Below are 27,801 nucleotides of genomic sequence, written 5' to 3' on the forward strand. Positions count from 1 at the left end.
TGGCATGGTAAGCGGTGCTAGGTCTGTGCCCGGGATCAGAACCAGAGAACCCTGGGCCACAGAAGTGGCGCACGTGAACTTAACTGTTGCGCTACCAGGCCAGCCCCAAAGCAGAAGTTTTTTTGAACAAGTATCTTCATTTCTGTCCCTCTCACCTTTTCAACCACAATAGGCAGTGATCCAAACATTGAATAAATTTGCTGAGGTGGTCCTCTCTTTAATCATTTAGTTTTCTAAATATTGACAAGGGAAAGAGTAAACTAAAAAATTATTTTAAAAGACATTTATGACATGAAGAAGTCTCAAAACTCAAAAGTAAACAAAAAATCCGACTAGAAAATAGGGAAGAAGCATGGACAGAGATTTCACTGAAGGGGATATACAGATGGCAAATAAACACAAAGATATGTAATATCATTAGCCATTAAGAAAATGCAAGTTACAGTGAAATATCACTACACACCTATCAGAATGGCTAAAATAAAAAAAAAATGACAACACCAAATGCTGACAAGGATGTGGAAAAATCAGATAGCTCATACATTGTTGGTGGTAATACAATAATACAGCTACTTTGGAAGGCAGTTTGCAAGTTTCCTATAAACTAAACATGTACTTACAATATGACCCAGCAATTGTATTCTTGGACATTTATCCCCCCAAAATGAAAACTTATGTTCTAAAACCTATACACAGCTTTGTTTGTGATAGCCCAAAACTGAAAACAACACAGATCTCCTTCAATAGGTGAATAGTTAAACTGTGGTACATTCACAACATGGAATACTACACAGAAAGGAAAAGCATGTGTTGATACTAGGATGGATCTCAAGGGAACTGGCTGAGTGAAAAAAAACAATCTCAAAAGGTTACATACTATGTGATTCCATTTTATATAATATTTTTTAAATAAACTATAGCGACAGATTATAAATTGCCAATGGTTAGGAAGGGGGATGTGTAGCTATAGAGGGAAGACATGAAGGAGTCTTATAGTGGTGGGATAGCTCTGTATCTTGATTGTGGTGATGGTGACATGAATCTATGAATGCGATAAAACTACTGTATAGAACTATACATACACATATATGTAAACACAAAGCTGGCAAAACTTGAATAAGTTCTGTGGTTGTGCCAATGTCAATTTCCTGGGTTTTAGACTATATTATATGTATACAAGATGTTACCACTGGGGGAAAGTGGTTGAGGATACATGGGATCCCCTTGTATATTTTTTTGTAATCTCTTGTGAATCTATCTTTTAAAATAAAAAGTAAAAAACAAAAACAAACAAAAAAAGACACTTATGATAAGGATATGGAACAATGGTATGCTAGTTGGAACATAAACTGGTCCAAACATTTTGGACATTATCTTGTAAAGTTAAGGATGAATGACTTTTATGGCCCAGAATCTCAGAGAAATTTCTGTACATGTATACCAGGAGGCATGTACAAGAATGCTCACAACAGTGTTGTTTCTAATAACAAAAAGAAACAACCCAAGTCTTCATCGACAGGAGAAAGGCTAAACAAACTGTGGCATTTCCATACAAAAAAGTATTTACAGCAATAAAAAGCAGTGATATGCATCAATTGGATGAATCTCATAAATTCAATGTTGAATGGTAAAAGCAAGTTGCTGAAGAACACAAACAGAATAAGTATATTTATATAAAGTTCAAAGTTGTGTAAACCTAAACAATATATTTTTTTCAGAATACCTATTTGGCAAAGTGATTTTTTTTAAAAAAGCTAGAGAATGATAAACACAAAATCAGAACTGTGGTTGCCCCTGTGTGGGGGGAGGGATACAATTTAAGAGGAAGATATGCTGGGCTTCAACAGTGCTGGTAATGTTCTATTTCTTAGGCTGGTTGGTGAGTGCTCCAGTGTAAACTATCCTTTGAGCAGACACTTTCTGTTATATATACTCTTTCATGCAACATTTTAAAAAAGACATTGCTAAACTACAGTCTTAAATTCTCAAGAACAATTTAAATTACTTCACTATTTTTGTTGGAGGGATTAAACTAGTGTGGCAAATTGTCTTAATTGGCCCATAACTGAGGGAGTTCCCAGGACACAGGATTTTCAGCGCTAAAACCAGGAAAGCCTCAGGCAAACCAGCATGATTTGGTCACTCTAGTTAACACTTCAGCAAGAGAATAATCAACAAAATGACCATATTCCATAGTGAAAAGAAAAGAAAATACTCCCAATTCTATGTAGAAATTTAGATATCTTATATATATTCAATATTTTTTTTTAGAGAATTAAAGAAATAAAATGACTTAGAAGTAGTTAAATCACAGAAGTTTGAGTCAGTTCTTAATTACACTCAGAGTTGCTTGGTGACCTTGCATAATCATTCAAGCTCTGTGCCTTAGTGACAGAAAGTTCAAGTAACGGAAAACAATGGTCTGCTCTAAGGCTAATTCAAGCAGTTATATTAAGAGTAAAAGAAATTTAAGTTAATTCTTCTAGTCACTATACTGACTGAGATCTCTGATTACAATCTAAGCTTTTAAGAAAATACTGAAAACCTCATAGGAAAGGCTTCCATCATCTCACTTACAATATTCAAACTCTGCTTCTTTACTTTCAAGCTGACCTTCTCATATTGCTGTCAGTTACCATCTAGAAATACAGCTCTAATCATGTCCCTACCCTTCTCAAAAGCCTTCAATGTCTCCAAATTATCCACAAAGTAAAAGTTCAAATTCTTAACACGGCACTGAAGGTCAGCCATAATCTCACCTCAAGCTATATTTCCAATTTTGACTCTTACTATGACACCATCTCCCCTATCCCAAGTACTAGACAATTATCTATGACTTGTGGAAAAACCAATTATACCCTCAGACTGTAATACACTTCTCCTCATCTATCTATTAAAACATTAATTCTTCCTTGAATGCTGCTTCTTACATGACCCCTTCACATATTCTTTGTACAGCACCACAGCACTTTGTTTATATCTTTATATACCTCGCTTAAGTTTTGATTACACTCTGTCTAATATCTGTATATTTCGCTGCTTCTCTATAAATTCCTGCCTAATGAAAGTCTTTACTAGCTACAGGTAGCAGTCTGTGTAAATCAAGATGTATGAGTTGAATAACTATGTCTAGGATATGGAGAAAGCGGCAGAGAGACAAGCAGGACTCTCATGGAGGTCTCTTAAAATCTGATCCGACCTTCAGCAACATCAGTGCTCCTGCCAGCTTTAAAGGAGGCATTATTACTTGCAGACCCTATGAACTTGGGATTCACACGAACTACTTTTATAAAGTGATTTTGCTGTTAATTATTGTTTTTCCTCTCTTCCAGGAGCTTTTTCTTTTCTTCATTCATTTTACCTTACTTCTTCCTGTACCTTCACTATTTTAACAATGAATAGGTAAGTTAAAAAAAAAATTTCCCCTAAGTCATCAAAGGATGCCATAAAACATAAATATAAAAATAAGTCAATATTTTTTCCACTTGCAAATTACTTATAGTGATTTTCTATTTGGCCTTGCAGCTTCTAATCCCGTTGTACAAACAAGACACACACAAAACATATTTAAGGAAGGAAAGCAGCAAAAAAATCAACATAAAGTTGCATTGGGAAAATGTTTTTCATTATTGTAGTTTGCAAATTCTTTGAAAGAAGAAAATTATAAAAAAATGCAGCCAGACTATTGAACAGTAACTCTTATTTATGCAATAACAGAGTAGCGAAAGTTAAGTATGATGTTCTTTCCATTATTGTATCCACAAGGTGAGCCAATGGCAGAGGCCAGAATTCTCAATAGCACCCCTTGCTCCCACAGCAAATGGCACACAGAAACACTCACTACATGCATATTGAATAAATAGTAATCATAGTCATCGAAACTATAACTTCAAAATCATAAGATTAAAAGGGACTAAAATTTTCTTTCTTACTATTATTATAGATAATTAAGAAGGTTTAATACAATATATCCAAAACAACAACCCATCTTAACAAAATATTACTGAACAATGTATAAAGTACTAACTCCTTAATCCTTATTTTTAGGCAAATTCAAAGGGTATGAGGGTAGAAAGAACAAATTATAAAAATTCTCTAGAGAAATAACTTCACAGATCTATAATTTAATACTATATCCTTGTTTGTTTATTGTGCATATAAAACTGCTTCCAGGATCTATTGTATTGTCATTGTCTACTGTGTTGTTTAGTGCCTCTTTTATAAAGTATCACAAAATACATTTCTCTAAGACTTTAGTACTAGGAAAATGTTTGTCTTTCTAGAAAAACTGGAATGCTTATTGTTATTTCACAAAGACAGATCTGCTGCCCATTACATGCTCCCTTTTGCTTTGGTTGTCAAGCAAACTCGGAGCTTGGTTTTGCGCTCAACTGCTGTTGAGATTTTAGGGGATTTTCTGTCCTCAAGCCCAAAACCCTCATCACTTGATTCATGTTTTTAATCCCCGTTTTGTAGCATTATTGTATGTCTTTTATTACAAATCTCTTCAAATTCTTTTTTGTAAACAGATAGGTGTAAGTATTAAAAGGGTGAATGATTAAGTATTAAGAATAAGAATAAAGTGTTTGCATACCTTTGAAGATTTCTTCTTTTCCTTGGAGCGTTTTGGATTTGATACTGAAGACATTAAAATTCTATTGATTTCAAGTCCAGTTTGAAGCTATAATAGTAAAGAAAAAACTTTATAAAATTGCTTTTTAACAAGCTTCTTCAAAAACAATATAATGAGAAATCAGGTTTCAGCTTACAAAGATAAAAATGCTTTTTGAGGAAGAAAAAAAAACCCAAAATACTATGTTTCTGTGCATGAAGTCACTAAGTCTATTGATAATTACAATCATTTTCTGTTTATAAGAGAATGAATTATTTAACATATATATCAATCAAATTGAAAACTATCTATATTAGGAGTTCTTTCAACCCAGAATATACATATGTATTTGTCAGCATTTCAAAAGACTTCTTGGTAATACATCCAAGTACACAAATATACTGGCTGACTTACTGAAAATTCTATTATTATAGCAAAAAGAGACAAAAATAATTTAGGAAGCAGAAATTAGACAATATAGGTCTTATTAATGAAAATAAAATATAATAAAACATATGTGGTTTATTGTGGTGGATGATATAATGCTCTATTTACCTCAGAAGCTTTGTCTTGAAATAGCTTACGGTGATGTTCTTCTTCCTTAAGTTTTTCCTCTAAATATTTAATCTTGTCCTGCAAAAAAAGGTTAAAAAATGGGATCATTATATAAAAACTAGAGCCGAGCCAAATATCCTTTGTTCCTTTTCTAAAAAGAGTTGTTGGAGTCTTGATTCTTAATAGTTTGGCAAATGAAGGCAGAGAGTAAGAAAAAGGAATGGCAGAAGATGCTGTGATTTTTCTGAGCTTTCTTCTTATGCTCATTTACCTGCCATTATATATAAGAAGAACAAAGGGAAAGCAAAGAATGTACATGTATATAGGCTTTATTAACTTCCAGCAACAAAACCATAATGATGAAACTTTGGGGAGTATTAAAGGGTTAGAAGGTCAATCAATTATAGTCTTGGGTCTCAATGTTCCTTTTAAAACAGAGACAAATCACAATAAATGTCTATCATATGCATATGATAAGGGTGCAGTTGTTGGAGAGGAAGGGAATAGAAAGATATATTAGAAATATAAGATATGGTCCTTGTTACTTAAGAGCTTACATTGTACTCAGGGAAACAAGAGTAACATGCATGAAACAGTACAGCAACAAAGCAATGAATATGATTTGACCCAGACCATATATATAACCTTATGGACGTATTTCATATTATATCCATGGTGTAGTTCATAATAAGAGGATAATACTATTTCAAAGTGTTGGAGAACTCAAGGAAGGCTTCACAGAGGATGTAAGACTTGGAGCAAGTCCTATTAAATGGATAGGATTTGGGTGGAAAAGGAGCAGGCATTTCAGGACAAGATCTAGGACATGCTTAACTGCAAGTGGTGAAAGACATCTCTTCAACGTCCTTTAGGTAAATTATCTAACAAGTGAAAATGTTCTGCCATCTCAGAAGCCAAAATTACAATTTCACATCAAAAGGCAGGTTCATTTGTGCTGTGACAGAGTACATTAACTTTTCACCTCTATAGCAGAAATTCATATCTGGATTACTAAAAGTTGTAAATGACGTTTTATAAATCTAAGATTTACTGTACATTCACACACAGTGCCAATTATGCTTAATGCTTAAGATTTATTCCTGGCAACACCACTTCAAAGAAACAAGGGGAAGCTTACCTCGGCAGTTTTCTGAGTTGTTGTAAGTTTAAAACATTCTTTTTCTATGACATCCAGCTTTTCAAGTTTTGCTTGCAGCTTCAAATGATCTTGTTCTTTTTCCCTTTGAAGCTGGGCCTGGAACAGATAAAAACAAAACTAGAATTTGTCAAGTGATGCCAAATGGCTCAAGAATAATACAATTTCTGAGAATTCAAAGCACAATATAAACCTATTATAAGAAACACGTACTTACAAGCAAAAAACAAGAAAATCAAATATTTTTAAAGAACAAATATAATGAGCAAAAAAAGACGTGCTATATTAGCACCAATGGAACAAACTCTTCTATGTATTTTTACATAACATTTTTACTAAGGAAAACATCATCAATGAAACCTGTATTAAATAAAGGGTTATTCAGAGGCCGGCCCCATGGCCTAGTGGTTAAGTTTGGCATGCTTCACTTTAGTGGCCTGGGTTCGGTTCCCAGGCGTGGACCTATACCACTCGTTGGCAGCCATGCTGTGGCAGCAACCCACATACCACATAGAGGAAGGGTGGCCCAAATGTTAGTTCAGGGTGAATCTTCCTCAAGCAAAAAGAGGAAGATTAGCAACAGATGTTAGATCAGAGCAAATCTTCCTCAGCAAAAAAAATAAAGTGTTATTCACAGGGTGACCAAACCCACTCATTGACTTACCCTCCCTCTAACTATAACATAGAAAAGCAGCTATCAGAGGAATAAAGAGTACAGAGAACATGAAGAAAAGGAAAGTTATACATATATACATGTATGTATATGCATATATTTATAATGATATTTATTACCACATTAATGACAGATGTTAATAATAGGGGCAACTGTGAGGGGGCAAGAGGTATAAGAGAAGTCTCTGCTCAATTTTCTACAAACTTAAAACTGCTCTAAAAAATAAAGTCTATTACTAAAGAGCTTCTTCAAGGCAAGGGAAAACAGAATTGAAACAAAAAAACAGCTCACTAATTGGGAAAAAATATTTACAAGCCACTTATCCGACAAAGGGTTAATCTCCATAATATACAAAGAACTCACACTGCTTAACAACAAAAAAACAAACAACCCGATCAAAAAATGGGCAGAGGACATGAACAGACATTTCTCAAAAGAAGATATGAATATGGCCAATAGACACATGAAAAGATGTTCATCATCGCTAATCATCAGGGAAATGCAAATCAAAACTACACTAAGATATCACCTTACCCCTGTTAGATTGGCAAAAACATCCAAAACCAAGAACGACAAATGTTGGAGAGGTTGTGGAGAAAGAGGAACCCTCATACACTGTTGGTGGGAATGCAAACTGGTACAGCCACTATGGAAAACAGTATGGAGATTTCTCAAAAAGTTAAAAATAGAAATACCCTATGACCCAGCCATCCCATTACTGGGTATCTATCCTAAGAACCTGATATCAGATATCTCAAGAGTCCGTTGCACCCCTATGTTCATCGCAGCATTATTTACAATAGCCAAGACGTGGAACCAGCCTACATGCCCAGAAACTGATGATTGGATAAGGAAGATGTGGTATATATACACAATGGAATACTACTCAGCCAAAAAAAAAGACGAAATTGGCCCATTCACAACAACGTGGATGGACCTCGAGGGCATTATGTTAAGCGAAATAAGTCAGTCAGAGAAAGACGAACTCTATATGACTCCACTCATAGGTGGAAATTAGTATATTGAGAAGGAGATCTGATCAGTGGTTACCAGGGAAAAGGGGGGGTGGGGGGAGGGTACGGAGGGGGAAGTGGTGTACCCACAACATGACTAACAAAAATGTACAACTGAAATCTCACAAGGTTGTAATCTATCATAACATTAATAAAAAAAAAAATAAATAAATAAAGTCTATTAAAAAACAAAAAACAGAGAATAGACTGGTGGTTACCAGAGGGGAAGGGGGAAGAGAAAGGGTGAAAGGGGTAAAAGGGCACAAGTGTACAGTGATGGATACCATTACACTTTGAGGGGTGTGTATGATGTAGTCGACACGGAAATCAAAATACAATATACACCTGAAATTTATATAATGTTATAAACCACTGTTACCTCAACAACAACAAAAAGTAACACAGAAACAACAGAAACAATCAATCAACAGAGTCTTGGTGACCTGTGATCTAACATTTAATTGGAGTTCAACTGGAGTCACAGAAGGAGAGTTGGGACAAGTATAATTATTTGAAGGATAATGGTTAAAAATCTTCCAAAATTTTGCTGAAAAATATTAACTGATGGACTCAAAAATCTCAAAAAACAAAACAAAGCAACAAAAAACCCAAGCAGAATAAATACAAAGAAAACCACATTTGGCGTATCATTATCAAATCACTGAAAACCATGATAAAGGGAAAATCTTAAAAGCAGCCTGAGAAATGATGACATATTATGCACAGAAGAATAAAGATAACAATTTTCATTATAAACTCTTAACGCCAGAAGACAACTGAGAAGACACATTTAACGTGCTGAAAGAAAAAAGCTGTCAACTAGAATTCTAAATCCAGTAAAAATATCCTTCACCAATGAGGGTGAAATAAATATCTGTCCAGACAAATATATGCTAAGAGAATTCCTAGCAGACTTGTAAAGGAAGTACTTCAGACTAAAGGAAATGATACCAAATGGAAAACTGAATCTACGCAAAGAAATAAAAAGCACTTAGAAATGGTAAAAATGTAGATAAATACATATTTTTTCTTGTTTCTTAATTTTCTTTAAAGGATAATTGACATTTAAAGCAGAAATAATAACAATGTATTGTGGTTTTTATAACATGTACAAATAAAATGTATGAAAATTGTAGCATAATGGGGGATAAGTGGAAGCACAGTGTGCACATGTACGCTGTATACTCTATACACTATATATGAAGTGTTTTAATACTAATTCATGGCAGACTCCAGTAGGTTAAGAGTACATACTTTAACCTGTAGAGCAGCTACAATAAAGGAGGAGGAAGAGAAGGGAGACCAAGAGGAAGAGAAGTTAATAGAATTTAAAAAGAAATCACTGGAGAAGTTAAAAAATACTTTTAGCTGAATGATGATAAAAAGACAAAATATCAGAATTTCTGGGATGTGGGTAAAGCAGTGTTTAGAGGGGAAGTGATAGCTTTAATCACAAAATCTAACATTTAAAAAGAAAGAATAAAAGTTTTAAAGTTAATAATCTAAGCCTCCAACATACAAAGCTAGGGAAACAAGGAGCAAAGTGAACCCTAGATAAGTAGAAGAAAGGAAATAATAAAGACAAAGTGAAAATCAGTGAAATAGAAAATAAACACAAAATTTTTAGAAGTTAAAAAATGAAGTTAATTCTTTGAAAAATCAATAAAATTAATAAAGTGATAGGTAGACTGATAATTTTTAAGAGTGAAAATACAAATTAACAATACCAGGAATAAAAGAGGAGACACCACTAAAGACACAAGAAGAAACAGAAAATCCAAGTAGCTCTATATGTGTTAAATAAATTGAATCCATAATTTAAAAACATTCCCCAAAGAAAACTCCAGTCTCAGATAGCTTCTATCAAATTTGAATTCTATCAAACATTTAAGGAAGAATTAATACTAATCCTATAAAAGGTCTTTCAGAAAAAAGAAGAAAGAAGAATCTTTCCAGCTAACTTTATGAAGCCAGCAAAGCCATGACACAAAACTAGACATTATAAGAAGATTACAAACCAAGATCCCTCATGGAAATAGTCACAAAAATACTTAAGCAAAATATTAGCAAAGTTAATCAAGCAATGTAGAAAAAGAATAAGATATCATGATCCATTTTGGGTCCATACCAGGAATTTGAGGTTGGTTAACAATTGAAAATCAATCAATGTAACTTACCATGTTAACAGAATAAAGGAGAAAAATCTTATGACCCTCTCACTGGCCGCAGAAAAAGCAATTCATAAATTTGATATTAATTCACGATAAAAACTTTCAGCAAACTAAGAATAAAAGATAATTTCCACAAGTTATAAAGGGCAGCTCTGAAAAACCTATAGCTAACACCATACTTAATAGTGAAAGACTGGCAACTTTATCCCAAAGATCAGATACAAAGCAAAGATGTCAGTCCTTACCACTTCCAGTTAACATTATATTAGTTGTAATAGTCAGTGCATAAAGTGAGAAAAAGAAATAAAAACCACAAAGATTGGAAAAAATGAAATAAAACTGTCTTTATTCACAGATGATATCATTGTGTATATAGAAAATCCTTAGGAAAAATGACTACTACTAGAAGTAATAAATAATTTAGCAAGGCCACAGGATACAAGGTCACACAAAAATCAATTATATTTTTACATACTAGTAAAAGAAAAATGAAAAAAACCCCAAATACTGTTCATAATAGCATTAAGAAAACATAAAATTGTTAGAGATAAACTTAACAAAAGATGTGCAAGACTTTTTAAAAACACAAAATTCTTAGAGATAAACTTAACAAAAGATGTGCAAGACTTCTTATTAAAGACTAAAAACTACTGTGGAGAGAAAGAAAAGAAGATTGAAATAAATGGAGAAATATACCATGTTCATGGATTGGAAAACTTGATATTTTTGAGGCGTCAATTTTCCTCCAAATGATCTCTAGATTTAACAAGATCCCAATTAAAATCCCAGCTGACTTATTTGTATAAAACATCACATTGGTTATAAAACTCATATGGAAGTGCAAAGTCCATATGTACAATAATAACCACAATAGTCTTTAAAAAGAACAAAGTTAGAAGATTCACATTACTAGATTTCAAGACTTATTACATAGCTACATGGTATTGGTATAAGGATAGACCAATAAATAATACAGAGTCCCAGGAACAGACTTTACCTACACAGTCAGTTGACTGTTGACAAAGGTACCAAAACAATTCAATGGGAAAAAGGAAAATCTTTTAACAAATGGTGCTGAAACAACTGGATATCCATATGGAAAAAAATTTAACCTGGAACATTTTCTCTCACCATATAGAAATTAATTGGACCACAGACCTAAATAGAAAAATGAAAACTTAAAGCATCTAGAAGAAAATATTTTGGAAAACAGTTTGGTAGTTCCTTCCTTCCTCCCTTCCTTCATTTTTGAGGGAGATTAGCCTTGAGCTAACTGGTGCCAATCCTCCTTTCTTTGCTGAGGAAGACTGGCCCTGAGCTAACGTCCATGCCCATCTTCCTCTACTTTATATGTGGGATGCCTACCACAGCACGGCTTGCGAAGTGGTGCCATGTCTGCACCCAGGATCTGAACTGGCAAACCCCGGGCCGCCAAAGCAGAACGTGTGAACTTAACCGCTGTGCCACTGGGCCGGTCCCCTCATTTGGTAGTTTCTTATGAAGTTAAACATACACATACCCTGTGGCTCAGCAATTCTACTACTAGATATTTACCCAAAAGAAATTAAAATATATGTCCACAAAAAATATTTGTACAAAAATGTTCATAGCAGTTCTATTCATAATACCTCCCAAACTGGAAACAAGCCAAATGTCCATCAACAGGAAAACAGATAACCAAACCACAGCATATCTATATAATGGAATTCTATACGGCAATGAAAAGGGATAAACTGCTGATACAGACAACAACATACACGAATCTCAAAAAATTTATGGTAAACAAAAGAACCCAGATACAAAAGAGTATGTTTTCTATGCTCCAATTTATATGAAGTTTTAGCACAGGTAAAATTAATCTAAGGTAAAATAAATCAGAATAGTAGCTGCCTTGTTGGGAGGTGGGGTGAAAAGAGGGAATAATTTGGAAGAGATATGAGACAATTTCTGGGGTGATAAAAATGTTCTATTGTTTGTCTAGGAATAAATTTAACCATGGAGGTGAAGGACTTATACAACAAAAACTATTAACACATTATTGAAAGAAATAGATGATGACATAAAGAGATGGAAAGAGATTCCATGCACATGGATTGGAAGAATAAACATAGTTAAAATGTCCATACTGCCCAAAGCAATCTACAGATTCAATGCAATCCCAATCAGAATCCCAATGACATTCTTCACAGAAATAGAACAAAGAATCCTAGAATTCATATGGAGCAACCAAAGACCCCGAATTGCTAAAGCAATACGAGAAAAAGGAACAAAGCTGGAGGCATCACAATCCCTGAATTCAAAATGTACTACAAAGCCATAGTAATCAAAACAGCATGGTACTGGTACAAAAACAGGCACACAGATCAATGGAACAGACCTGCAAGCTCAGAAATAAAACCACACATCTATGGACAGCTCATCTTCCACAAAGGTGCCAAGAACATACAATGGAAAAAAGACAATCTCTTCAATAAATTGTGTTGGGAAAACTGGACAGCCACGTGCAAAAGAATGAAAGCAGACAATTATCTCACACCATACACAAAAATAAACTCAAAATGGATCAAAGACTTGAAGATAAGTCCTGAAAACATAAAATTCCTGAAAGATAACATAGGTAGTACACTCTTTGACATCAAACTTAAAAGGATCTTCTCGAATATCATGTCTTCTCAGATAAGGAAAACAAAAGAAAAAATAAACAAGTGGGACTTCATCAGACTAAAGAGCTTCTGCAAGGCAAAAGAAACTAGGATCAAAACAAAAAGACAAACCACCAACTGGCAGAAAATATTTGCAAATCATATATCTGACAAGGGGTTAATCTCCATAATATATAAGGAACTCACACAACTGAATGATAAAAAAACAAACAACCCGATCAAAAAATGGGCAGAGGATATGAACAGACATTTTTCCAAAGAAGATATACAGATGGCCAATAAACACATGAAAAGATGTTCAACATCACTAATCATCAGGGAAATGCAAATCAAAACTACACTAAGATATCACCTTACAACTGTTAAAATGGCTATAATCACTAAGACTAAAAATAACAAATGTTGGAGAGAGCGTGGAGAAAAGGGAACCCTCATACACTGCTGGTGGGAATGCAAACTGGTATAGTCACTACGGCAAACAGTATGGAGATTCCTCAAAAAACTAAAAATAGAACTACCATATGACCCAGCTATCCCACTACTGGGTACCTACCTGAACAACTTGAAATCAACAATCCAAAGTAACACATATACCCCTATGTTCACTGCAGCAGTATTCACAATAGCCGAGACATGGAAACAACCCAAGTGACTATTAACCAATAATTGGATAAAGAAGATGTGATATATACGTACAATGGAATACTACTCAGCCATAAAAAAGACAAAATCATCTCATTTGCAACAACATGGATGGACCTAGAGGGTATTATGCTAAGTGAAATAAGCCAGATTGAGAAAGACAAACACCATACAATTTCATACATATGTGGAATATAAACAAACACATGAACAAAGAAAACAGTTCAGTGGTTACCAGGGGAAGAGAGCTGGAGGGTGGGCACAGGGGGTGAAGGGGAGCACTTATGTGGTGACAGACAAGAAATAATGTACAATTGAAATTTCACAATGATGTAAACTATTATGAACTCAATAAAAAACGTTCTATTATTTGATAGGGCTGTGGATTACACAAGTATATGCATTTATCAATAATCACTGAACTACATACTAAAGATCTGTGCATTTCACTGTATGTAAATTATACTTCAATAAAAACATTTAAAAAACTGTTAAAAGCCACTGATCTATAATATTTAGCTAGGATATGAATTTCTAGGTTATTGGGAATGTGCAAGCTGAACTTTGTAATACAAAATTGTTCCATTTCTGGTTGTTGTATCCTCATTTACAGTCAGAATTTTAAATTTTTTCCAATCTGGTAGATGTGAAGTAGTAGCTTGTGCTTTTAATTTGTATTTCCCTGGTTACTAATGAGATTGATCATCTTTTCTATAAACATATGATCATTTGCAATTTCTTTTTTCTTGCAAAATGCCTCTTTGTAACTTTGACCATTGTTCTACTGCTTTGCTACTTTTTGTGTCTTAAGAAATCCCTCTCCATCCCAAGGTCACAAAGACATTGTTCTGCATTTGCTTCTAAAAATTTCAAGGTTTTGCCTTTTACATTTAAGTCTTTAATCCATCTGGAATTGATTTTTGTGTATGGTATGAGGTAGGGATCCAATTTCATTTTTTTTCTCACACTGATAACCAATTTTCCCAGAACCATTTATTGAGTCTATCTTTTCCCCAATGATCTGCAATGGCACCTGTGTCATATTGAGTTTCCATTCAAGTGGGTCTATTTCTGACTATATTCTACTCCTTTATTCTGGTTGTTTACCTATACAAATATCATGTTAATTTTGATAGCATTATAATTTGTTTCAATATGTAGTAGAGTAAGGCTTCATCTTATTTTTCTTCCGAATAGTTTAGCTATTCTTAGACCTTTGCTTTTCCACATAAATTTTAGAATTGACCTTCTAATTCCTTGAAAAAAATCTATTAAATACTTGACCCATTAAAATCCAGTATTGACGGGTACTTTTACTAATTTCCAAGACAATGCCAAGACCTTACAAGACTTTTCATTACAATTACCGCTTTCTAACTTATAAGCTTGTTCTCACTAATTTTAATCTTTTATATATATTTAAACCACATAAAGCATTATTATTCTTGTTTTATACAATATCTATGTAGATTTACCCATTTATTTACCATCTTTGCTGCTCTTCATTCCTTCCTGCATCTCTGTCCTTTCCATCTAACATAATTTTCCTTCTGTCTGAATAATGTCTTTTAGTGTTTCCTTTAGAATGGATTTCCCAGTAACAAATTACCTGAGTTTTTGTTAGTCTTAAAATGTCTTTATTTCTGAAGGATATCTCCCCGGGAATAGGATTCTAGATTGCCAGTTTTTTTTTTTTTTTTAACATCATAACAATATCAGTCTACTGTCTTCTGGATTCAGAACTTTCAATTGACAAGTCAGTTGTCACCTTAGTTGTCCCTTTGAATGTAGTCTTTTTTTTTTCCGGTAGCTTTTATTCTTGTCTTATTATTTATTTTATTATGAGGTGTCTAGGTATAGATTTTTTATTTATCCTGCTTTGATTTCACAGGGCTTCTTGAATCTGCGGTGAGATTTTTTTAAATCACTTTTGGAAAATTCTCAGCCATTAACTCTCCAGATACTGCCTGTGCCTCATTCTCTTTCTCCTTTCCTTTTGGAACTCCAATTACACATAAGTTTGACCTTCTCACTCTAACTTATGCCCCCTATTCTCTTTTCTGAATTTAATATCATTTTGTCTCTTCATTGATCTGGATGGTTTCACTCTCCAGTTCACTAATTATCTATTCTAATCTGCTGTTAGATCTATTCATTGATTTATAAATTTCAGTTACTATATTTTTCAGTTCTATCATTTTCCTTTGGTTCTTCCTCAGATCTGCTCTGCCACTTTATGGTTTCCAATGCCCTGTTAAAAATTTCAATCCTGTCTTTTATATCCTTGATTATAGCAAGCATAATTATTTTAAAGTCTGTGTCTGTTACAGCTGGTACCTAGCTGGAGCTAACTTGTGAGAGTGTTTATAGTCTGTTATGTATACTATTTCTTGTTCCTAGTCTTATCTCCTTCTGCCTGGTCATCTTTAATTGAAAAGTTTCTCACAGTGTCAAAGAAATGTTTGTAGAAATAATCTGAGGTACCCTGAGATACCTGGGAATGCTGGCAACCCAGGATCACTTCAATCCAATTTCAGGGACCAAGATTTCTTGAGTTACTCTAATAACCTAGAATAGAGTTGTAATCTGGGTTGATTTCCTTCTTGTTCACCTACAAAGCATTCAGAGCACAGGAGATTTACTAGGGTTCCTACTCTTGGTAGGCCCTGGACTCTAACTTTAATTTCCTTAGACCTATGAGAATGGCTGTCAAAAGTATTACTCAGTCTCCAAACTGACTTTTCTGGAATCAGACACATCCTCAGAAGAAAGGGGTATGAAATGTCAGGCCAAGTCTGCACACAGATTTGGAATTGGTGATGCTTCATCACCTTGCTAATTCTCAAATGCCTTTGCATATTTTTTCTTTCCTTTTTTTCTCTTTCTCTCTCTTTCTCTCTTTTTCCTCCCTCCCTCCCTCCTTCCCTTCCCTTCCTTTTAATATTCTGTCTAGTTTTTCTTGTTTTCCTCTAAAGAAAAGTTGGTCCAAATGACCTAGTCTGCATCATTGTAAGCGGAAATCTTCTATATTACAGCTTTATATTCTACTTAAGATTATAATATGACAATTTTCCCATGACATTAAATATTCTTCAAAAACACATTAAATTATATTATATTCCTTATAGAAAATATGTTCACCTGTTGTTCTAGGATCATATTCTTCTCTCGCTCTACATTGAGAACCATTCTCTTTGTATATTCTAGTTGCTTCTCTAGAAGAGTACAACGAGACTGGGCTGAGCTTAATTGTATAGTTATGTCTATAAAAAAGAAAATGTAACAATGAGTTAATTAGTTGATTATCACACAGATCAGAGATTTGGTTATCACAAGAAATGCATTATATGAATTCAGTCAAGAGCTAAAAGTCCAAGGCTTCTTTAGCTCTAAGTATTGACTCTCCCACAGTTATGAACATACATTTTGTGACTATCTCATTAATTGTACATAACTGGTTTAACACTGTCTCCCCTAAAGACCCAGAGGGCACACATCTGAAAGGGGAGGATGTCAGTGATTTGTGGGATGATAATAATCCTGGCTGTTCCTAGGAAATGACACTATCTGGAAAAATAGAGAACCTAAAATCTCTTCCTTATCAATACATTTCCTCTCTTTCAAGAAACTCAGGCATATGCATTCTACCACTCCCATTTTCCTCTGCTCTTGACTACTGACAGTAAAGTTAATTCTATAAGGTGTAAGCAACCTCTTTCTAATCCTTTAAGTTTTCACCTTCCTCAGCTCTTTCTTCCACTTTTGTCCAATTACCTTGGAAAGATTTTTCTCATCGTTTCTTCATTCTAAGTTGAAACACAAACTTGAACCTTGTTTATGAGAGCGAGTGTAGTGTTACAAGGAAAAAGAAAGCCATATGTTTTGAAGTGAAATTATATAAAAAACTTATGTTCTAAATCTCCAAAACTTGTGTCCAGACGTCCTTTTCATAATTTCCACAGAAACCTCCACCTACCTCTCCATTTCTTCTAGTTAACCTCTCACGTTAAATACAATTTTTTAATTCACTTTTACTGTTTTTATATTGTTTACTAGTGTTGCCATCTATTTTCAAATTTTAAAAACTAGTGTTAACTGAAATATAAACTATTTCAATTATATCATGGGTTGAACTGGATTTTGCTGGTATTCTGAAAATATTCTAATTTCTAAACACAACTTGTCTAAAAACTTAACTTTTCTTTTAATCTCAAGAATTTATGAACTGGGATAACAGTTAGATATAAGAGGTAAGTTCAAAGTTATATCCATTTCCTGCAAATATCAAAATGTCTGAGAACAAGGCCTCAAGGTTTGAATGCATTATAAGAACAAAGATATTTGAGTGAATCTGCTTAGACTGGGCTTATTATTTTCAAGTTGTAAACTTTGGTAACCTCTTATTTCTGAGAACTATTGACTTTTCTTACCTTTTTTCTGCTTTATCAGTTCCTGGTGTGCCAGATTTCTCTCATTTGTTTCATTCTCCAAGGCCTTTTTATACTGTGCCGCTTCTCTGGAAAGAACGTTCAGGTTATCTTCAGCTTGTGTTCTTTCTAAGTCTAAACGATGAATCTTTTCCTGAAGAGTTTTTAAGGCTAAAATAAGAGCTGTTGAAAAAAAAATTTGCTTAATATTTTAAGTGAGAATTTTTGAACACCTACAATCATAGTAGCATATAAAAGTGAGTAGTTTATTTTTGTTAGTGAACCAGACAAATGTACAAGCAACATATATTCCTCATAAAAATGAAAAATAATGACTAAAATTCTAAAAAGGGACAAATTTTCTCTAACATATCTTGTAAAGACAATATATTTATGATCATATTGATTTTCTAGATTTGAGAAAGCTAATAATTTAATAAAATAAATATTTTCAAACTAAAAGACATAAAAAGGATAACATACGGTCTGGGAGGCATAAGAGTCTGAGTATATATAAAGAAAATTAAAAATATAGGGTCCACTAATTAACATGAAAATTTGGTTTAAAGTTAAAGGTATTCCTGAACTGATGTGTTCAGTTTTAGTCAAACCACAAACATTTATTGTTTTTTTTGTCCAAGATACAGGGTTAATAATCAGGATATATGAGGTAGAACACAGTTTTATCCACTGGAAAAAAATTATAATCCAAGTTTTACCTGACATGAGGCTTGAAAGATTATAAGTAGTACATACGTACTACCATGATTTTTATTCAGCTATATCAATATCTTCATGATTCAGATAAATTCAGTTATAAAATTTTCAAATATTATACTTTCTATTCAGTTATATCTTCAAACTATAAAACTAGAGAAAAATGGAATATAAATAAATGTTCTAGATTAATTTTCATATAGTTTATATCCAATTAGAAAGATGTTCACGAGAGATTGTCATTTTTTTACAAATGAGATAAACGAATTATATTTATTGCTCGCTATACGGTACCTATAGCTGGCTTATCTATTTGAATTATCATTTCTTGTGACTGTTTTACTCCACAAAGCTGGTTTACTTACTAATGGCAATCATTATTATAGAATGTTAAAAAATAAGGTGATAATCAGCATCTTAGAAAGTAATTTGTATGGCATAGGTATGCCTGGAGTCATAAATGTTTTCCTAATTCAATTTTAATATCCTTCTAAATTTATATTTTAAAAGTTTCAATACTTGTATTTTGTAGTTACTCCAATGTACCTGCTTCCTAAAGAATTTTCAAGGGTAATTTTAGATATACGCAATTTCTGAATTTAATCCTTGAATAAGATACAACCCTACTTAATTTACCAGTATTCTAATCATCCAGTTTAGGATTCCAAATCTGACCTTTTATTCTTCAAAGAGTATTCTCCTATTTTCTAATGATGCTTTTATGATAAACCTGTAATATGTGTCTAGCTGGCTATATTAATCTTCATCTTATAGCTGAGGAAGCCAAAATAAAAAACGTTAAATAACTTACTTTATAGAAACTTAAAGCAAGAGTCAAAATGAGTAGTTTTATTAAGATTAGTTAAATACACAATCGCATTATTTTCTATATTCAAATGAAGTTTTATATAACATACTTCGTACCATTCCCCTAATTTTAAGTAAGAATTTATATTAGCATTACCTTGGCTATTTGGACTATGAAGCATTTTGGGAAGGTTAACTTCTAAGCTCACAGAGTGGTGAGTCGGAGCTGACTGATCATTCTGAGTAAATGATGGAACAGGTACTCTTTCTGGAGTTTTAAGATAGCTTCCTACTATACTGTGCATTAATTCAGGATCCATTATCTGTAGAGAATAAAGGAATGATATAGCATAGCATCATTCTTTGCTATTTGAATGACAAAAACATTAGACAAAAATTCAGGTGGAACCTTAAGATAAACACATAATCATACACTGTGGATTTGTATCTTTATGAAGTTTACTATCAAAAATTCAACCATCATAGGCTCAGCAATAAAAGAAAGAAAAATGACTATTTACTGTATAAATAGTATGGATAATTCTGCCTGATTTACAACAAGCATATGCCCTGGAATGACCATTACATGAGTGGCATAAATGTGCTGGTTTCTTAGTTGATCACAAGTTCATGTACCTTTCAAGGTCTGAGCACTATCTACTAACAGAGTGACTCTAAGGGTCAAAGAGAAAGTACATATTCTAAAAGACAAGATAGTTTTGAAAGACAAGCCAGCCACAAAATCTGATTCTCTAAGATTGACTGTTGAACTCCAATGTACTGGATTTTCAAGGGTAATTTTGGATATATCAATTTCTGAACCTAACCCTCGAGTAAGACACAACTCCACTTAATGCATTAGCATTCTAATCATCTAGTTTAGAAGGATACCAAACCTGAAGAATCTAAAATAGCTTTATTTTGTCATTCTGGGCTTTTTTTGTTTGTTTGTAAGAGAGCTTTTTTAACCATTTTAGCAGGTAATTTTTTGTCTAGCTTTCCCAAATCATTTTACTCTCCTTTCTGTAATTTAAATATTTGAGAAATCTAGTATTCCACTTAATAGATTCTAGTTAATTAATTAAATTAATTCATAGCCACATTGGAAGAAAGAGGGTAATAATTGTTCACACAAAAACAATTCACCAGAACAATTTTAAGAAAAAAATCTTGTTTTAAAGTTTAAATTTAGAATCCCATTATATAATTAGCCTATTTTAATTACTGAAAATTTCAAATTTTCACTGATTTCACTACCTTCCCAATTCACAAGGCAAATGAAGACATTTCCATGACTGTATTTCCTGGGAGGGCAGAGAACACACTTCACTCAATAGGATTTTCTGCTTTAGCCATTGTCATGATTGGCTGTCTTCCAGGACATTCTAATTGGTCTAAATTAGAGGTTATATAGCCTAGGAAGCTTTGCTAGAATATCTGATGCTCTTTGCTCTTAAGAGGCAATCATGTTTTGTTATTGTTATTAGCACCACCTACCATTTACTAACCATGTCTCCATCCCCCCGAGTTGTTGCTGTTCAGACACTGGCTGCCCACCATGGGAGACTATATCTAACTTGCCGTTCCCTCAAAACACAAGAGAGTAAAGTTAGTCAGCTGGCTCACAATGAAGCAGAGGCAGGGGCCCAAAGTACAGAAGTTCTGAACATGGTTGTACATCTTTAGAGGCAGGTATATGGTTGAAGCTATCCCAAGAACACTGGAGTTACTCAAGATACCTGACTCAGTTTTCAGCTCCTAGAGAGTTTCTCCAATAATGAAAAGAACAAAATTTTGCCATTAGTTACTATGAATTGAAGTTCTTGGGAAGACTGCTTTCTCTGTCCCAAATACAATATTTTACAAATTGAATTTTGCACCAATTAAAAAACAAGTTCAAATTTGGGGTTTTTGATGTATATGAGATGACTAAGAAGATTCCAATAAGTTAAAAATTCCAATAAGTTAAAAATTAGACTAAAGTTTATTTAAATTAAATGTGTAAATACATCTTAAAGTGGGCATAAGCAGAGTAACAGCCCATTGTGGGGATGAAAATAAGGTGAAGAAAAAGAAAGGAAATGGTAAAGAAATGAGAGAAGACAAGCTATGCTGTGACATGGAGCTCAGGAGTTCTCATTGTAACAGGGGTCCCAGCTTAACCTTTACAATCTAGTCCTGTGTTATAAACAAGCACATAAGCACACTAGAGGCTTATTTACATAAAAAACTGAGGCATCCTAGGAGACAAACTCACTCTGAAGGAAGATGAAAGAAGTACAAAAAACTTGATCCAAAATCAAAGCTTTACTTGGTGGAGGATGGGAGGAGTGATTCTGAGTAGAGTATGGTGGTGGTCATTCTAATTCATCTCTGACCCAGTCCCATGGATTCATACATGGTGTTGGGAAGAGAGAGGGCTATTAAGTAAGAACAGAAGTATTTCACCAATATCTTATAACAGATTGAGGCATTAGCTGCCCTACTTTGTATAAGATGTTATATTCCAATGAGGAGGGTAGGCTCAGGAGATCACTAACACAGTTTTGGCACTTTGAGGGTTCTGGTGCATTGATAATATTGTTCAGCAAGAGAGAGAACAGCTGGAAGGGATATATTCATGGGGATGTATGAGAGAAATTTCTGGAGAAAAATTTCTGAAAATATAGAGAGGTACTAAGATTCAACCTTCAAGGATTCTGGCATATCTGGTAGAAGGCTTACCTGTAGTAACTGAAAAGACCTCAGAAATTCTTGTGAGCCATTTTAGAGGTATCTGCAAGTGGGGCCAAAAGGCTGTAAAACATTGGCCTCGTATGTATCAACAGCCTGGTAAAGCTTAGGGAATCTCAAGTTATTCCTGGAACCATTTCTGACAACTGGTAAACAACCAGGAAAATTACCTATTGTCTCTATGGTGTATAAAATTAAGACACCTTAATTGTCTTAAGGAACCACCTGCATAAAAAAACTATCCCCTGAAAAGAATGTGCTAGACACAAATACTTTACTGCAAAGCATTTTCACTTGTTCTTGAAGAAAGCAATTGTTTCAAAATGGTCCTTTTTAATAAGCAATGTCTATTCCTGCTAGTGGCTGACTGTGCCCTTATCTCTGCATAATCCTACAGGACTACAGGGAGACGGCGATAGGAGGCAGTCAGAGATACTACAATGGGTTCTTGGAATGGGGAACTTTCTGTTTCCTATATTGCTAATTCTTTCAAGTTTGGATTTCTCCTTAGAGAAACTGGAGAAAGATCAATGGCTCTGTTTTTCTGGTTTTCTCTGTGTTTGCATCTAGGTTAACTTACCTTAAGAGTAAACACAGTAAAGGGTGGACTAACCCTATTTTTTTTCTTTTCCTGAGGAAGATTAGCCCTGAGCTAACTACTGCCCATCCTCCTCTTTTTGCTGAGGAAGCCTGGCCCTGAGCTAACATCCGTGCCCAGCTTCCTCTACTTTATATGTGGGACGCCTACCACAGCCTGGTGTGCCATGTGGTGCCATGTCTGCACCCGGGATCCGAACCGGCGAACCCCAGGCCACCAAGAAGCAGAATGTGCGAACTTAACCGCTGAGCCACTGGGCCAGCCCCCCTATTTTATTTTTAATGCATAGTACTTTAAAAAGTACTATTACAACTGAGTAGGACAATTTTTGGTTAAGGAACTTGCCTTACAGATACCCTAATAGATATTACAATCTATTGTTTATAATATGTAATAACTAAAATGCTAAGATCGTGATATAAACACCAACGAGTCAATAGAAACTAGTAAATATAAAAACAAATACTTCCATGGGATTCAACAAATGATTCGTTTGCTGTTCATTCAATACATGGTAGAAAATTAGGGGAAAAAATTCAGTTAAACCTTTATCTCACTCCTACATCAATACAAATTTCAGATACATTACAGAGTCAAATTAAAAACTTTAAAAATTATTTTAAAAAATCAGTGAATAGGGGCCGGCCCCGTGTCTGAGTGGTTAAGTTTGTGCGCTCCGCTTCAGCGGCCTGTGGTTTCATCGGTTCCCATCCTGGGTGTGGACATGGCACTATTCATCAAGCCAAGCTAAGGTGGCAACCCACATAGCACAAACAGAAGGACCTGCAACTAGAACATACAACTATGTACTGGAAGCCTTTGGGGAGAAGAAGAAGAAGAAGAAAAAAAGAAGATTGGCAACAGATGTTGGGTCAGGTGCCAATCTTTAAAATAATCTTAGAAGGGGTAAGATGCTTTACATTTAAAAGCAGGAGAAAAATAATAAAGGAAAATATAGGAAATAATATAAATAAAGGAAAAGATACAAAGGCTACATTAAAATTTATACCACAATATATAAAAATTATGAACAAAATTGAAAGGCAAAAGAAAAGCAGAAGAAAATATTTGCAAAGAAGGAAAAAGGGTTAATATCGTTAATACAGAAAGAGCTTTTATAAATCAGAAGAAAAATACTAACACCATAATAAAAAAAATGGCAAATGATTACAAATCATCAATTCACAAAAGAATGTGGCCAATAAAGAATAAATCTTAGCAATATTAAAAGAAAAGTAGTTATATCTAGATATAAAGATAACCTTTGAAGTTTGATCTCAGTTCAAATACTGGATCTGCCACTTCCTACCTTTCTGACTTTCAGAAAGTTTTACTTTTCTGGGTCTCAATGTCCTTCTTTACATAATTAGGATAGTAATATCTTAAAGGGGTGCTATAATTAGACAATTTATGTCTGCAAAGTATGCACTTTCTGTAAGCAAAGTACGTACTTGATAAATGGCTGTGATACTTACTTTAAAAGAAAACAAAGGAATGCCATTTTTTACATTTCAAACATGCAAAGTTCTTTTAAGGGCAACAAAGTTATGCATATACTGCTGGTAGGAATATAAATTGATAGCACTTTTTCGGAAAGCAATTGAACATGTTGTTGGGTCAGTAATTATTACAGGAATCTATACTAAAAACAGAATCAAAGATGCACACAAAGATTATTAGAAAGATCATCACTTCAGCATTACTTATAATATCAAAAATTTTGCATTTGTTACCTCTCTTTCTCTCACATCCACATCTCACATCAGGAATCCATCAGGATATATGGTACTTCCATTTCAAAACATATCCACTATCTGACCATTGGCCTATATGTCACCATTTCTATCCTGGATTATTATAAAAGCTTCCCCCTAGTTCTCCTGTAACATATTCTTCACATAGCAACCAGAATGAGCCTAATTTCAACATAACGTCACATCATGTCATTCATCTGCTCAAAACCCTCCCCGTGGCTCCCTACTGCATTCAGAGAAAACTCCAAAGTTCCTAAGTGGTTTACAAAGCCATATGTGAACTGGGTGCCCCACTTGATACCTCTCCGACTCCTTCAGTCTCGCTCTCACTCAGCCCTCTCTAGCTCCACACTGTCCTCTCTCCTGTTCCTGTAAGACCTCAAACATGCTCCTGCCTCAGGACTTTTCACTTCTGGTTTCCACTGCCTGGAATACTTTTCCTTCAGCTATCTGAATGGCTTATTCCTCACATCGTGTTTGTGCTCAACTGTCACTTGCTCAAAGAGGCTTCTGCTGACATTCTTTATAAAATACTAATCCTATTTTCCCTCCCCAGCACTTTCTGTCTGTGTTCCTCTGCTTTTTCTTCCCTGCATATAAAATTGTTTGTCTCCCCACTGCCAACTAGAATGTAAGCTCCACGAGGACAGAGGCTTTGACTGATCTGTTCCCCACTCTATACATAACGCCCAGAATCATGCCTGGCACAGAGAAGGCATTCAAAAATTACTTGTGAATAAATATCCAAAACTAATAAACTACTTGCCAAATGAGAATCATATATTGTAATATTACACAGTCACTAAAACTTATATTTTCAAAATCATGATATGACTAAGTGAGAAAAAGTAGAATATAAAGCTATATAAAATTACGATAATTTTATCAATAAAATAAATATAGGGAAAACCAGAAATACACATACTTAAATATATTATTTTTACAAACAAAAAAGCAGTTTTAAAAAATTAACTCTATTAGGGGCTGGCCCCGTGGCCGAGTGGTTAAGTTCACGTGCTCAGCTGCAGGCAGCCCAGTGTTTCGTTGGTTCGAATCCTGGACGCGGACATGGCACTGCTCATCAAACCACGCTGAGGCAGCGTCCCACATGCCACAACTAGGAGGACCCACGACGAAGAATATACAACTATGTACCGGGGGGCTTTGGGGAGAAAAACAAAAAAAAATAACATCTTAAAAAAAAAAATTAACTTTATTAAAAACAAAGAGTTTTTACTATACTTCTAGAACTCAACCTAAGAAAATAATCAAAGATATTACAGTGTTCAAAACAAAACAGGCTTTAGAGCAGACTTCTTTGATTCAAACTGAAACTCTGCTGTGTGACCTTGGGCCACCAAATATTTAACCTATGTCTCAATTTCCTAATCTGTACAGGGAGATTAAAATGGTACCTTAACATAGAAGGCTGCTCTTTTAAATGAGATCAAACATACATATAAAGTACTCAGAAAGATGCCTGATACATAGTAAATGTTTAAGAAGTGTTAGCAATTATTATATTTAAAGGTTGAGAGAGAAGAAGGATTCAAAGATAATTCTTAGGTTATCTAATTTGGCTACTGGGTAAATGTTAGTTTACCTAATTTACAAAGGATTAGTACCCCAAACATCTGAAGAACTCCTACAAATCAAAAAGAAAATATAAAACTAAATAGAAAAAATAAATGTAAGAGGCACTTCCAAAAAAGAAAATATGAATGGCTCATAAATATATGCAAAGATGCAACCTCAGTAGCAATCAGGGAAATGCAAATTAAAATCATAAATCAGCATTTTATACCCAAAAGTTAGGCAAAAATTTAAAAGTCTGACAATGCCAAATTTTGGAGACCTTGTAGAACTATGGGAACTCTAATAAATGTTAGTTGGCATAGAAAATAGTACAATCTAATTTCAAAACAATTTAGTATTATGTAATAAAATTGAATGTATGCATATTTATATACATATATATACACATATACACACAGAGATAGAGACTACAATTTAATGAATGTATCTTTAAGAAACTTTACACATGGTCACAGGAAACACATTATTAAGAATATTTGTAGCAGCACTGTTTGTAATACCAAAAAACTAGAAATAACCCAAATGGATAAACAGATAAACAAACTGGTACATTCACAGAATGATCTACTATATAACAAGAAAATTAACAATCTATGGCTATAGATTTCAATAAGGATGAATCTTAGAAAACTGTTGAGTAAAAAAAGCAAGTTGCTGAAGCATACATACAGTATCATAAATTTTTATGCTTTATATTTTATAAACATTTTATATTTATGCTGTTTAAGAATACATATATATATATATATATATATATATAGTAAAACCATAACAAAAGCAAGAGAATGATTAAGCCAAATTCACAAAGACCTAGAATAGTCGAAACAATTTTGAAGAACAATAAGATAAAGACACTTGTCCTATCAGTTATCAAGACATATCATGAAACAAAAATAATGAAGGCAGTAATACAGTCAAGAGGGACAAATAGACTAAAAGAACACAACAGCTCAGAAACAGAGCAAACCCTGTATAATAACTTGCTATATGACAAAAATGGCACTTCAGATCAGTGGAGAACGCATGGTCTCTTCAATAATTGGTGAAAGAACAACTAATTCTCAAAATTTAAAAACAACTGGAACCCTATTTCATACCATACCAAAAATTAAATCCATGTGCATTAAAAACCAAAATGTTAAAAGCAAAATATGTCTGGGAAAAAATACAGAATATCTTTAGCAGATTGGGATTAAGAAGGCTTTTATTTTTTTTATTTTATTTATTATTTTTTTTGAGGAAGATTAGCCCTGAGTTAACTGCTGCCAATCCCCCTCTTTCTCTGCTGAGGAGGACTGGCCCTGAGCGAACATTTGTGCCCATCTTCCTCTACTTTATATGTGGGATGCCTACCACAGCATGGCTTTTGCCAAGTGGTGCCATGTCCACACCCCGGATCCGAACCGGTGAACCCCAGGCTGCTGAAGCGGAACATGCGTACTTAACTGCTGCGCCACCAGGCCGGCCTCTAAGAAGGCTTTTAGAAACAAGACAGAAAAAGCCCTAACTATAAATTAGAAGACTGATTAATTTAACATAAAAAAATGTACATCACAAGATACAATTAAAAAGGTGAAAAGAAATGCCACAGCCTGAGAGAGGCTATTTACATTCATATAACTAACAAATAATTAATAAAAAAGATGTGAAGTCCTATAAATTAATTTTTAAAAGATAATATACC

General features: G+C 34.0%; 1 protein-coding gene across 14 annotated transcripts in view; it reads right to left on the bottom strand.

Annotated features, from left to right (window-relative positions):
* Positions 1-27,801, bottom strand: part of CEP57L1 (centrosomal protein 57 like 1) — a 71,512-nt gene that overhangs the window by 4,424 nt on the left and 39,287 nt on the right. For 3 of the 14 annotated variants that reach the window (XM_046676828.1, XM_046676830.1, XM_046676831.1), the window contains 8 exons: positions 20,934-21,023; positions 19,594-19,759; positions 17,916-18,095; positions 16,627-16,748; positions 10,877-10,936; positions 6,306-6,422; positions 5,168-5,245; positions 4,595-4,681 (listed from right to left, as the gene is read on the bottom strand). In XM_046676828.1, the coding sequence (XP_046532784.1) occupies positions 4,595-4,681; positions 5,168-5,245; positions 6,306-6,422; positions 10,877-10,936; positions 16,627-16,748; positions 17,916-18,095; positions 19,594-19,759; positions 20,934-20,936 (813 nt within the window). In that variant the 5' untranslated portion in view covers positions 20,937-21,023. The other 11 variants (XM_046676840.1, XM_046676837.1, XM_046676841.1 and 8 more) reach the window with 9 other exon arrangements.

The sequence above is a fragment of the Equus quagga genome, chromosome 11 (genome assembly GCF_021613505.1).
Source record: "Equus quagga isolate Etosha38 chromosome 11, UCLA_HA_Equagga_1.0, whole genome shotgun sequence".
Classification (NCBI taxonomy): Eukaryota; Metazoa; Chordata; class Mammalia; order Perissodactyla; family Equidae; genus Equus; species Equus quagga.